Source organism: Girardinichthys multiradiatus, chromosome 19 (assembly GCF_021462225.1).
Source record: "Girardinichthys multiradiatus isolate DD_20200921_A chromosome 19, DD_fGirMul_XY1, whole genome shotgun sequence".
NCBI lineage: Eukaryota > Metazoa > Chordata > Actinopteri > Cyprinodontiformes > Goodeidae > Girardinichthys > Girardinichthys multiradiatus.
This window is the reverse complement of record NC_061811.1, coordinates 3,557,957-3,571,140: the sequence shown is the minus strand read 5'-3', so window position 1 is coordinate 3,571,140 and position 13,184 is coordinate 3,557,957. Positions and strand designations below refer to the sequence as shown.

Genomic DNA, 13,184 nt, shown 5'->3' with positions numbered 1-13,184 from the left:
TATCTACACACAAAGTGTAGCAAAGAACTGGCAACTTCACAGTGAAACATGGTGGTAGCAGCATCATGCTGTGGGGATGCTTTTTTTCAGCAGGAACAGGGAAGCTGCTCAACTTTGATGGGAAGATGGATGGAGTTAAATCCAAGACAATCCTGGAGGAAAACCTGTTTCTGCAGAAGAACGAGACACAATGGGATAGTTTAGATCACCGAATATACAGATGTTAGAATGGCCTAGTCAAAGTTCAGACCTAAATCTGATTGAGAATCTGTGGAAAGACTTAAACAATGATGTTCAAAGACACTCTTCAATCTGTCTGAGCTGGAAAAAGAAATCATTGGGGCTGAATATTAAAGCCCTCCCCACTTCAGGTATTTGTTGAATAAGAAACAAAAGAAAGTTGAGAACAATGTATGATTTTTCCTTCTGCTTCAGGTGTGCCTGTCACAACGGAGCTCCTGAACAAGCAGGTGAAGGTGAGCCCTGACATGGCCATCTTCATCACCATGAACCCCGGCTACGCTGGCCGCTCCAACCTGCCTGACAACCTGAAGAAGCTGTTCCGCAGCTTGGCCATGACGAAGCCTGACCGGCAGCTCATCGCTCAGGTCATGCTCTACTCTCAGGGCTTCCGGACAGCCGAGATCCTCGCCAAGAAGATCGTACCCTTCTTCAAGTGTGTATCAGGTTTAACCCATATTTAAGCAATCTGGAGAAGATTCATAAAGCATGTCTCCCTCTAATTAATTCTCCTGCTTTTGTCCTTAGGCTGTGCGACGAGCAGCTGTCGTCTCAGAGCCATTATGACTTTGGTCTCCGCGCCCTGAAGAGCGTGCTGATCAGCGCTGGTAACGTCAAGCGCGAGCGGATCCAGAAAATCAAACGGGAGAAGCTGGAGCGTGGAGAGGTTGTTGATGAGAACGATATTGCAGAGAACCTTCCTGAACAAGAGGTATAAAAACTGAAGTCACATCAAGCTGAGAGTCAAGTTGCATCATTCCTATGGTTTTAAATTTGGATTTTGGGGGATTTGTTGCTTTAGATCCTGATCCAGAGCGTGTGCGAGACCATGGTCCCCAAGCTGGTGGCAGAGGACATCCCTCTGCTCTTCAGCCTGCTGTCCGACGTCTTCCCTGGAGTCCAGTATCAGCGAGGAGAGATGACCGCTCTGAGGGAGGAGCTCAAGAAGGTCTGCAGCGAGATGTACCTCACCTACGGAGACGGCGATGATGTTGGCAGCATGTGGGTGGAGAAGGTAAGGTTCATGCACCTTGACATTAAGATGAATTCATGTGACCAATGAGTTTAACCTTCTTTATGTTAAACCTACTCTAGGTGCTCCAGCTCTACCAGATCACACAGATCAACCATGGTCTAATGATGGTGGGTCCTTCTGGAAGTGGGAAGACCATGGCATGGAGGGTGCTCCTCAAAGCCCTGGAAAGGCTGGAGGGGGTCGAGGGCGTGGCCCACATCATTGACCCCAAAGCCATCAGCAAGGACCACCTGTATGGAACTCTTGACCCAAACACCCGCGAATGGACCGACGGCTTGTTCACACACATCCTCAGGAAGTGAGTGGCATCGAAACCCCTAAACCCAAATCACCGTCTTTAAAGCAAACAATCCTGGATCCGATGAATTTCCTTTAATTTCAGGATAATCGACAACGTCCGAGGTGAGCTGCAGAAGCGCCAGTGGATCATTTTCGACGGCGACGTCGACCCAGAGTGGGTTGAAAATCTGAACTCTGTGCTCGATGACAACAAGCTGCTCACTCTGCCAAATGGAGAGCGTCTGAGCTTACCGCCAAATGTAAGAGCACGGCACTTTAAACTCTGATCTGGAGCTGTTTTTATTGGGCGTGGGCTGGTTTCTACTGGCAACGTACTGCAAGGTTTTAAAAGGTAGCCGCTATCCCTGCCTTACCTGTGTGAACACACTGCCAGTCACATTTCTCTAGTTAACAGGGAGGATAGTTGCAGTTCTTTACGAGGTACAGCCTACAAGCGAAGAGCTCCATAACTTTTATTACAGGCTCCACCCAAACAAATATACCATTTCATTTCTTTATGAAGCTGTTTAATCAGATGGGCCTATATAGATCTCATGCCGGCCCATGCCCAGTCTATACAATCACAGCATGATGCTTTAGGTTTGTTTTTACCTTGCTTCGCTGTGTCTGTCCAGGTCCGTGTGATGTTTGAGGTGCAGGACCTAAAGTATGCAACCCTCGCCACTGTGTCTCGCTGCGGCATGGTCTGGTTCAGCGAAGATGTCCTCAGCACGGACATGATCTTCAACAAATTCCTGGCTCGCATTCGCAGCATCCCTCTGGACGAGGGCGAGGATGAAGCAGAGCGGAAGAGAAAAGGCACTGAGGATGAGGAGGAGACAGCTTCGCCTATGCTGCAGGTAAAGTGTCTGAAGGTCCATACGTAAACACTTGGTGTGTTTTAAATATTGAATCTTTACTGAGGTTCTGTTTATGATCTAGATCCAGAGGGACTCTGCAGCGATCCTGCAGCCGTACTTCACCTCTACAGGCCTGGTAATCAAAGCCTTGGAGCATGCCTCCAAGATGGAGCACATCATGGACTTCACCCGCCTGCGCTGCTTGGGCTCACTGTTCTCAATGCTGCACCAAGCCTGCCGTAACGTGGCTCAGTACAACAACAACCACCCAGACTTCCCCATGCCCATTGATCAGCTGGAGAGATACATGCAGGTAACGCTCTGATCTCCACACACGTTCTTATTTACTCCGGGAGTCGTTCCATTTTATTCATTTTGTCCACCTTGCAGAGGTATTTGATCTACGCCGTTCTCTGGTCCTTCTCTGGCGATGGCCGTTTGAAAATGAGAGCAGAACTCGGAGAATACATCCGACGCATCACCACTGTGCCCCTCCCCTCTGCTCCCAATGTTCCCATCATTGACTATGAGGTGCAGCTTTACTCTACATGTGATGAGATATTGGCTAAATCTTTTTTCATTTGGAGTCAGTGGAAGATATAAACCCGTCATGTTTTCATTTTGATTATTTCAGGTTTGCATCTCTGGCGAGTGGCAGTCCTGGCAGGGCAAAGTGCCCCAGATTGAGGTGGAAACTCACAAGGTGGCATCTCCAGATGTTGTCGTTCCTACTCTGGACACAGTTCGCCATGAAGCTTTGCTCTACACGTGGCTAGCAGAACACAAGCCGCTAGTCTTGTGTGGACCCCCAGGTTCTGGGAAGACTATGACGTTGTTCAGTGCCCTCAGGGCTCTGCCTGATATGGAGGTGAGGCACTGGACCAAAATGAAACATTCAAACCTGTCAGTTGGTAAAATAGTAAAAACTACTATTCACATGTCACGGGGTAACAACTTTAACTATGTTCTGGGTTCCTTGTGGTCTTGAAAAGTCTCGATTGGGTTAGAAATCTGGAGAAAATGGTACCAAACAGAAAAAAAACATTTTAAAGTCCAGACCCTTTGTTTCATTTCCAGAATTAAAGAATCTTTGTTTCCATCTGAGAAAAGTGGAGTCATTTTCAGACTGATTATAAACGGTAACGGTGTAAAAGCTGATAACAGTGGGACCTGAAGTGATTCATTTAATATGATAGTTTATGAAATGGGAAATAAATATCTCAAATCTATATGATTTATTTATTTTTTCTAGATGGCTGGGGATTATGGTACAGAAATGAATAGTTGGGCTTTAATACCCAGTGTGATTGTTAACTACTCCTTTAGGACCTTCAGGAATAACCTCTAACTGTACGTCCACCTGTGCAGCATTCCTGACATGATTCTGGGCTTGAAATAAATAAGTTACCTCAATATGTCTGGAATTGATGTTCCGACATCTTGAGATAATGGCGTAATTGAACAGTTGTCACAAGAAATCAAGACTTTCTTCACGTAGAGAGACTAATTTCATCATAAGGAAACAAGCTTGAAACTGTTTCTTCACCTAATTAGATGAACTTGACGGCAGGTTTGTTATGCAGAGATAATATAACTGTTATCTCAAAACGAGGTCGTGGTTTATCTCTCTTTCCTTATAAATGACCTAATGTTACAAGACACTCAGCAAAATGAGATTGAGGCGCATAAAGATTTGAATCAGGGAGAAAACCAACAGTTTTGTACTACTGCTCTCTACCAGGTTGTTGGTCTGAACTTCTCCAGCGCCACCACCCCTGAACTCCTGCTGAAGACCTTCGACCATTACTGCGAGTACCGCCGGACCCCCAACGGTGTGGTGCTGGCCCCCGTGCAGCTGGGCAAGTGGCTGGTGTTGTTCTGTGACGAGATCAATCTGCCGGACATGGACAAGTACGGCACACAGAGAGTCATTTCTTTCCTCAGACAGGTATGGCCCACGCTTGCTGCTCTCAGTTTTACAGGTGAATATAGACCTACGGCAGGCAGAGTGTTTAATTCCTCGTGTTTTTGGTAGATGGTGGAACATGGAGGCTTCTATCGCACCTCAGACCAGACTTGGGTTAAACTGGAGAGGATTCAGTTCGTTGGAGCCTGTAATCCTCCCACTGATCCTGGCAGAAAGCCTCTTACCCACAGGTACTGGATGTAGACTTGGCACTTCCACACATACCCATGTTTCATGTATTACTAGTAGTAAAATTAAAAATGCATTATGAATGACCTTTCCATTGTGGTGTTTTCTGACCAGGTTCCTGCGTCACGTTCCTGTGGTGTACGTGGACTATCCAGGCCCCGCCTCCCTTACCCAGATTTATGGAACCTTCAACCGGGCGATGCTACGTCTCATCCCGTCTCTGCGAACCTACGCCGAGCCTCTTACAGCTGCAATGGTCGAGTTCTACACAATGTCTCAGGTAGAGGAGTGGACTCAACGTCAGCATTGCTGTTTATCATATTGTTTTTAATTCCTGTTGTATTCCTCCCGTCCTTCAGGAGCGGTTCACCCAGGACATTCAACCCCACTACATCTATTCTCCAAGAGAGATGACCCGCTGGGTTAGGGGCATCTTTGAGGCCTTGCGCCCACTTGAAACTCTTCCTGTGGAAGGGCTGATCCGTATCTGGGCTCACGAGGCGCTCCGTCTTTTCCAGGACAGGTGTGAGAAATTGACTGGTTGTGGTGTAGACTCTGTGAGGAACTATTGAGATGAAATGGGTTGATTCTTTGGTTTTGTTTTTAGGCTTGTAGGTGATGATGAGAGAAGGTGGACGGATGAAAACATCGACATGGTGGCTCTCAAACACTTCCCTAACATTGATAAGGAGAAGGCTCTAAACAGGCCGATCCTCTACAGCAACTGGCTTTCCAAGGTAGATTGGTTGTGAGCCCTTATTTTCTTATTTTACTTCTGTTTCATCAGTTTTTGTTTTGTAGTTTTAAAGTTTTTCTATTTGTGTTTTAGGACTACATCCCAGTTGAGCAGGAGGAACTGAGAGACTATGTGAAAGCCCGTCTGAAGGTCTTCTATGAGGAGGAGTTGGACGTCCCTCTGGTGCTCTTCAATGAGGTCCTGGACCACGTCCTTAGAATCGACCGGTGAGTGTTCTGGGAGATGGTTCATCCTCTCCATGTTCAGATGATGGATTGAACACAGATCTGTGAGATGTTCAGATCTTGGGATACTGTTATAGAACCTAACTCTGTTTTAAACGTCTCCACAACGTTCTCCCTGACCTGTCTGCTGGGTTCCTTGGTCTCCATGATGCTGTTTGTTCACTAATGTTCTCTAACCAACCGCTGAGGCCAGAAACAAAACATCTGCATTTATACTGAGGTTAAATTAATCACAGCTGGGCTCTATTTTCTAATTAGGTGACTTCTGAAGGTAATTGGACAGGCTGGGTTGTACATTTTCGATTTTTGTTAAAATATTTGGAAACCCTGCATAGTTAAGTTCCTCTTTGTGTTGGTCTGACCTAAAATCCCAATAAAATACATTAAAGCTTGCAACATAATATGAACATGTTTAAGGGATATGAGCACCTTTGGACGATGGTTAATACTCAAACATCTAGGATGAAGGTTCAACCTCGTCTTTCCATTTGTAGCATCTTCCGTCAGCCTCAGGGCCACCTCCTGCTGATTGGAGTAAGCGGTGCAGGAAAGACGACACTTTCCCGCTTTGTGGCTTGGATGAACGGACTGAGCGTCTACCAGATTAAGGTTGGTGCTGTAAAAACCAAGATCGTTTGATATTCTTTTAATGTATTAGATTCTCTCTTTGATAATTCATGTTCCACGTCATCAGGTGCACAGGAAGTACACCGGGGAGGACTTTGACGAAGACCTTCGCACAGTGCTGCGTCGCTCAGGGTGCAAGAATGAGAAGATTGCTTTCATCATGGATGAGTCCAACGTGCTGGACTCCGGTTTCCTTGAGAGGATGAACACGCTGCTGGCCAACGGAGAGGTGACTTCATTGTTTATACTGCAGCAAATGTTTTCCTGCTCCATTTGCTCTTTATACTTTGGGAAGCAGGGGAAATATTCTCTAAAATTTTAAACAAATGTAAGTTTGTTCATGTTTTTCTACTTTTTTATGGTTCTTTTTGGGGCTTTTTGTAGGTCCCTGGTTTATTTGAGGGAGATGAATATGCCACCCTGATGACTCAGTGTAAGGAGGGAGCCCAGAAAGAAGGCCTGATGCTTGACACTCACGAGGAGCTGTACAAATGGTTTACCAGCCAGGTCATCAGAAACCTCCATGTTGTTTTTACCATGAATCCCTCATCAGAGGGCCTGAAGGACAGGGCCGCCACATCTCCTGCCCTCTTCAACAGGTACAGGCTCATCAGAAATACCAGCTTGATAGGAAAAACAGTGGATTAAAATTGTGTTAATATTGAAAACTCTGGCTTCAGGTGTGTGTTGAACTGGTTTGGAGACTGGTCAACAGAGGCACTTTATCAGGTGGGTAAGGAGTTTACCAGCAAGATGGATCTGGAGAAGCCCAACTACAAGGTTCCAGACTACATGCCCATTGTCTACGACAAACTGCCGCAGCCACCATCTCACCGCGAGGCCATCGTCAACGGCTGTGTGTTCGTTCATCAAACTCTTCACCAGGTGAGAATCAGGTTTCCAGGAGTTAATGATGAGCAGTAAGTCTGTCTGTTTTGTTTATTACTGAAGTTTGCTCTTCATCAAATCTTCCAGGCTAACAATCGCCTGGCCAAGCGTGGAGGTCACACCATTGCCATCACTCCTCGCCACTACCTTGACTTCATAAACCAGTATGCCAACCTGTTCAATGAGAAGCGCAGCGAGTTGGAGGAGCAGCAGATGCATCTCAACGTTGGTCTCCGCAAGATCAAGGAGACAGTCGATCAGGTTGAACCGACTCTCCTGCTTTACTGCCTTAAAATCCTCAAATGACGAGGGTTGAGAGTCCACACGTTTTCCATTAGTTTGTTGCACTGACGGTATCTGTGTTTCCTCATCAAGGTGGAGGAGCTTCGCCGTGATCTGAGAATCAAGAGCCAGGAGTTGGAGGCTAAGAATGCGGCTGCTAATGACAAGCTGAAGAAGATGGTGAAAGACCAGCAGGAAGCTGAGAAGAAAAAGGTAGACTGAAAGAAATGTCATCCGGGCTGGGCGAGATATCAGATTTATTTGATAAATGAAGTCTGCAGCGATACCTGGCTGCATCGAAGTCACTAGAAGCTTAGTCTCTCTATTTGCTCTGCCGCAACACTCGCCCATCCAAACACCTGTCTAGACGCTGCGTTTACCAGGCGAGAGGTAGCATACTGACCACAAAATTATTCCAAGGATACATCTGCCATGATTCTTAAACTGAGTCTGTCTACCGTTGGTTTTCCCACATGTCTTTAGGCCTTTAAAAACACATTTCAACCTTGTGCTCCATTTAGTGGATAAAAGGAAGGTTTAGTCAGGCAGCATCCACAGTGGAATGTTCTGTCCTTCATTTGGCTCAGACACTGAAGAAAAAACGCCAGGATCAGCTTGACCCTTCAGTCTTCATTTTATCCCAGCCTTCCTGTTTTAGTGGGCGTGACTGAAAAAGGCTTTTTTGTTCTACGAAAGTGGGGAAAAACCTCTTCATATAGGTGGAAAGGCGAAATGAAATTTATTTAAATCGTACTTTCCCACTTGATTCCAGGTGATGAGCCAGGAGATTCAGGAAGCCGTGTACAAGCAGCAGGAGGTGATCAAAGACAAGCAGCTGAGTGTCAAACAGGACCTGGACCAGGTGGAGCCTGCTGTCATTGAGGCTCAGAATGGTAACTTTGTCTTTAAATGTTTCTAATTTGTTTTGGAGTGTTTGCAGGCAGTGGACCAACTGCCTTTATGCATATCTCTGTGTAAACATGGCTCCCAGCTAACGACTAGTTTCTGTTCGAATTCGTCCTCCATCATTGCCCATCTTCCTTCTCATTACCATCCTGAATGTTAGCTGTTAAGTCTATAAAGAAGCAGCACCTGGTGGAGGTGCGTTCCATGGCCAATCCACCCGCAGCCGTGAAATTGGCTCTGGAGTCCATTTGCTTGCTGCTGGGAGAGAGCACAACTGACTGGAAGCAGATCCGTTCCATCATCATGAGGGAGAACTTCATCCCCACCATTGTTAACTTCTCAGCTGAAGAAATCAGGTGAAATAAGAGAAAATGTTTTCTGTGCTTGTCCACTAAATGTTTTTGCCTTTCTCCTTCTCTCCTCTCTCTTGGTTTGTTTCCAACACTCCTCTTCCTCCTACTCCCTGATTCTTCTTCTTCATCCTCTTTAATTAGCTGTGAGTTCTATTAAGCGGCAACATCTGGTAGAAGTACGGGCCATGACCAACCCCCCAGGTGCGGTTAAACTGGCCTTGGAGTCTATCTGCCTCATGCTGGGCGAGGAGACCAGTGACTGGAAAAAAATCAGACAAGTTATTATCAGAGATAATTTCATCAGCAGCATAGTCAACTTTTCCTCTGAGGAAATGAGGTCAGGAAGGAGGTTTGGTCTTCACGCAACGAAACGATGAGATCCAATCAGTGCTAACAGAAAATTACCAGGGTTCCTACGCAGTTGTTTTTTGAACATTTATTACAGGTTTTCAGGCCTGGATAAGTATGGAAAAAGACAATATTTGTATTTCCAGACTTTTTTCCCTTTCTAATTAAGTATCTGAAATGACAAAAACCAGTTGGTCCAAACGGGCTACATCTCAGACGTTTACTTCCACTTTCGTCATGGTTACCCTACAAGTCAAAAATAAATAAAAATTGAATTGAAAAGTTTATTTATTTCAGTAATTCAGTTCTGAAAATAACATTCATTACCCAAGGAGTGATATTTCAGGCTTTTATTCCAGTGAAATTTGATGATTCTGGCTGAGAGCTGATGAATACCCCCAAAAACAATTGTTTCTCAGATAATTAGAAAATTACATCAGACCAATAAATAAGGAATTTTAATGCAGAAATGTTATTGTGGTCTACACAATCATAGAGAAGAATGCTGACTTAATAGTTGTCAACAGAGAGTCACAGACTCCCTCCATAAGGAGAGTAAGCCTCAAAAGATCATTGTTAAATGAGCTGGCTTTTCAGAGTACTGTGTCAGTGCATATTAATGGAAAGTTGAGTGGAAGGATAAGCTATGGGGGAAAAAAACATGCCGTTACTGGGATAGCCACATGTTTGAGAGGCTCCTCCATGTAATTCATGCAAGAGGAGCCTAGACAAAGTACTGAGTGCAGATACTCAGTAGAACATGAACAAACTGTTCAGTAGGCCCTGATTTCTGGAATAAAGTCATTTTTATTGGTCTGATGCAATATTCAAATATTCAGAGAAACAGCATTTTGGATTTTCATGAACTCTCTAAGCCTGAATCCTCAGAATTAACAGAATTAAACACTTAAATACATACATCACTCTGCAATGAAGCGATAACATGGAAATCTCACTTTTTAGGTTGAATTACTAAAAGAATTACTTTTTAATAGTTCATTATTTAGTCTTTGGTTTTTCAGCACGTCCAGTTTGCATATTTAAAGCCTGACTACTGTAGAAACATCTGTACTTAAAGTTAAAGCTTTTTTTTTTTTTAACTGCTCTGAAAGCAACAAAGTTGGAAGTTTTAGAAATGAAAAATGTGCAGGAACCCTGATTCTGATTCTATTTTCTCCCAAACTTAATCTCATAATTTAATTTGCGATAACATGAACTGCCTGCAGGTAGGCTGCAGACTGGTGGAGGTTTTAATTGTTTTTATGAAGAACTTGATTGAAACAATTATCTGCAATGTCGCAATAATCTTCTTCTTAATTCTTGGTGATTTATTATCATTTCTAACACATCTTTTCCTCAAGAAGGCCGGCTCTAACTGTTACGACATGTTTGACCTTAGTGACTCCATCCGTGAGAAGATGAAGAAGAATTACCTTTCCAACCCGAGCTACAACTACGACCAGGTCAACAGAGCTTCACTGGCTTGTGGCCCTATGGTGAAATGGGCCATTGCTCAGGTCTGTAATCTTAACCTTTCTAAAAATGAACCTGCTAATCAGACAAAAGTGCAATTAATGAGTAAATATCTTCACTCCTCTAGCTCAATTATGCTGACATGCTGAAACGTGTGGAGCCTCTGCGCAACGAGCTGCAGAAGCTGGAAGATGATGCAAAGGACAACAAGACAAAAGCAGAGGAAGTGGAGCAGATGATCAGGGACCTGGAGGCTAGCATCGCCCGCTACAAAGAGGAGTACGCTGTGCTCATCTCGGAGGCCCAGGCCATCAAGGCTGATCTGGCTGCAGTGGAAGCAAAGGTACACGTTTCGTGTCCGTCTCACTAACAAGTTCTGGAAGTTTCTTTCTTACTTTTGCTTCGTTCCTGCAGGTGAACCGCAGCACAGCCCTGCTGAAGAGTCTTTCTGCTGAAAGGGAGCGCTGGGAGAAGACCAGCGAAACCTTCAAGAACCAGATGTCCACCATCGTTGGAGACTGTTTGCTTTCTGCTGCGTTCATCACTTACGCCGGCTACTTTGAACAGCAGATGAGACAAAACTTGTTTACAACTTGGTCTCATCACCTACAGCAGGCCAACATCCAGGTATTAAACTCCATTAAAGATCCTATGCTTGTTATGCAGACACGGTGACCCCAGAAGTTCAACTTTTGCTGCAGTTCTCTAACCGTGACCTTTGGAGATTTGTTTTTTTATTTTATCTTCTGTAACCTTTTGTGTACTTGCATGTCATATTTATACACCGGGGAAAACAGGAAGTAATCGATTAACTCAAGTCAATTTAAATTCTGTAGTTGTATTTTTGTGGAGATTAATTAAATGTCTTTGAAGCTTTTTTTTTACACAGCTTTCCTGGGCGTTCATTATATTATATTTAAACCTGGTTCTGCATGATTCCAACTCTCACTGGCTTTAATTTCTCACCCAGTTCCGAACAGATATTGCAAGAACAGAATATCTGTCAAATGCTGACGAGCGGCTCCGCTGGCAGGCCAACTCCCTCCCTGCTGATGATCTGTGTACCGAAAACGCCATCATGCTCAAACGGTTCAACAGGTTAGTGCCCGTCTTCTCAAGAAACCCAAAATGCCATTAATCGTTGATCTGGAGTTGATTCCTGGTTCGTTTCATCTGCTTTAGGTACCCCCTGATAATCGACCCATCAGGCCAGGCCACAGAGTTCATAATGAATGAATACAAGGACCGGAAGATCACCAGAACAAGCTTCCTAGATGACGCCTTCAGGAAGAACCTGGAGAGCGCCTTGCGTTTCGGAAACCCGCTGCTGGTCCAGGTAAGAGCAACTGCAGGCATTTCCTTCTATGATTAAACGCCAATGTCCTCAAATTCATCAACTCACATTTATTGTGATTCTGTTCAGGACGTAGAAAGTTATGACCCCATCCTGAACCCAGTGCTGAACAGAGAGGTGCGCAGAACTGGAGGCCGTGTCCTCATCACCCTGGGAGACCAGGACATTGACCTGTCTCCATCATTTGTAATCTTCCTCTCCACACGAGACCCAACAGTAAGGAGATGATTTTAGTTCAATTTCAAACAGGTTGGATGAAAAGTTTGATCGTTAATGAACAATGTCTGATGTTCATGCAGGTTGAGTTCCCCCCAGACTTGTGCTCTCGTGTTACATTTGTGAACTTCACCGTGACGCGCAGCAGCCTTCAGAGCCAGTGTCTCAACGAGGTCCTGAAGGCTGAGCGACCTGACGTGGATGAGAAACGCTCAGATCTCCTTAAACTGCAGGGTAAGATGGACAGAAACTAGACTGAGGACGGCCTGCTGGAAGGGTCACGCTGTCGCTGTCGAGTTCACTGTATTTTATTGGGATTTACTGTGTCAGACCAACACATAGTTGGTTTATTAGAGAACAAAGAACATCATGGAGACCAAGGAACCCTGCAGATTGGTCAGGGAGAAAGTTGTGGAGAGGTTTAAAGCAGGGTTAGGTTTTAGAACAATATCCCAAGCTTTCAACATCTCATGGCTATGGTACAAATGTAAACCTGGAAGACATGGCTGTATGGAGGAGCTGCAGAGATCTGCAGCTCAGGTGGGAGAATCTGACATCCAACCTTAAGGAACCTGGTGTTTATGGAAGAGTGACAAGAAAAAATCCATAAAACGTTTTGTTTGCAGTGTGCTACAGGTCATGTAGGGGACAAAGCAAACGTGGTAGAAGATGCTCTGCTCACATGAAATAATCTACCCCTGCTTAGAGTAGAGCATGGTGGTGGCAGCAGCATGCTGTGGGGAAGATTTGAAGGGAAGATGGATGGAGTTAAACCCTGGAAGAAAACATGTTAGAAGCTGCAGAAAACCTGAGACTGAAGTGGAGGTTCATCTTCCAGGAGAACAACCACCCTCAGATGGGACGGTTTAGATCAAAACCGATTCATGTGTTTGAGTCAACGTGCAGAGCTTAATCAAACCGGGACTCTGTGGCATGACGTGGAAAACTACTGTTCAGATGCTGTTTATCCAACATGACTGAACCTGAGCTAAAAACGGTCAAATGTTTCAGTCTCAGCTGCTGGAGACAAACCCCTAAAGACCTGCAGCTGTAACCGCAGTGAAAGGTGTTCATAATATATTCACTCAGGACGGTCGAGTACAAATGTTTGTCAGACGTCTGATGAGATTAATTCTACTTCTCAATGATGCTCTCTTCTGTTCGCCTGTCAATTATAATACATCCC

The 13,184-nt window shown here is 44.8% G+C and overlaps 1 protein-coding gene across 1 annotated transcript in view; it reads left to right on the top strand.

Moving 5' to 3' along the window:
* Nucleotides 1-13,184, top strand: part of dync1h1 (dynein, cytoplasmic 1, heavy chain 1) — a 38,794-nt gene that overhangs the window by 16,984 nt on the left and 8,626 nt on the right. The window contains exons 30-59 of the mRNA XM_047393251.1: nt 436-676; nt 769-952; nt 1,043-1,255; nt 1,336-1,574; nt 1,659-1,815; nt 2,191-2,415; nt 2,498-2,728; nt 2,806-2,946; nt 3,050-3,283; nt 4,157-4,363; nt 4,451-4,572; nt 4,685-4,850; nt 4,930-5,093; nt 5,178-5,307; nt 5,400-5,533; nt 6,046-6,160; nt 6,246-6,407; nt 6,563-6,777; nt 6,859-7,063; nt 7,154-7,327; nt 7,442-7,561; nt 8,121-8,241; nt 8,415-8,610; nt 10,355-10,472; nt 10,556-10,771; nt 10,843-11,055; nt 11,399-11,526; nt 11,611-11,764; nt 11,852-11,998; nt 12,082-12,232. Coding sequence (XP_047249207.1) covers nt 436-676; nt 769-952; nt 1,043-1,255; nt 1,336-1,574; nt 1,659-1,815; nt 2,191-2,415; nt 2,498-2,728; nt 2,806-2,946; nt 3,050-3,283; nt 4,157-4,363; nt 4,451-4,572; nt 4,685-4,850; nt 4,930-5,093; nt 5,178-5,307; nt 5,400-5,533; nt 6,046-6,160; nt 6,246-6,407; nt 6,563-6,777; nt 6,859-7,063; nt 7,154-7,327; nt 7,442-7,561; nt 8,121-8,241; nt 8,415-8,610; nt 10,355-10,472; nt 10,556-10,771; nt 10,843-11,055; nt 11,399-11,526; nt 11,611-11,764; nt 11,852-11,998; nt 12,082-12,232 — 5,223 coding nt within the window. The remainder of the gene's footprint in view (nt 1-435; nt 677-768; nt 953-1,042; nt 1,256-1,335; nt 1,575-1,658; nt 1,816-2,190; nt 2,416-2,497; nt 2,729-2,805; nt 2,947-3,049; nt 3,284-4,156; nt 4,364-4,450; nt 4,573-4,684; nt 4,851-4,929; nt 5,094-5,177; nt 5,308-5,399; nt 5,534-6,045; nt 6,161-6,245; nt 6,408-6,562; nt 6,778-6,858; nt 7,064-7,153; nt 7,328-7,441; nt 7,562-8,120; nt 8,242-8,414; nt 8,611-10,354; nt 10,473-10,555; nt 10,772-10,842; nt 11,056-11,398; nt 11,527-11,610; nt 11,765-11,851; nt 11,999-12,081; nt 12,233-13,184) is intronic.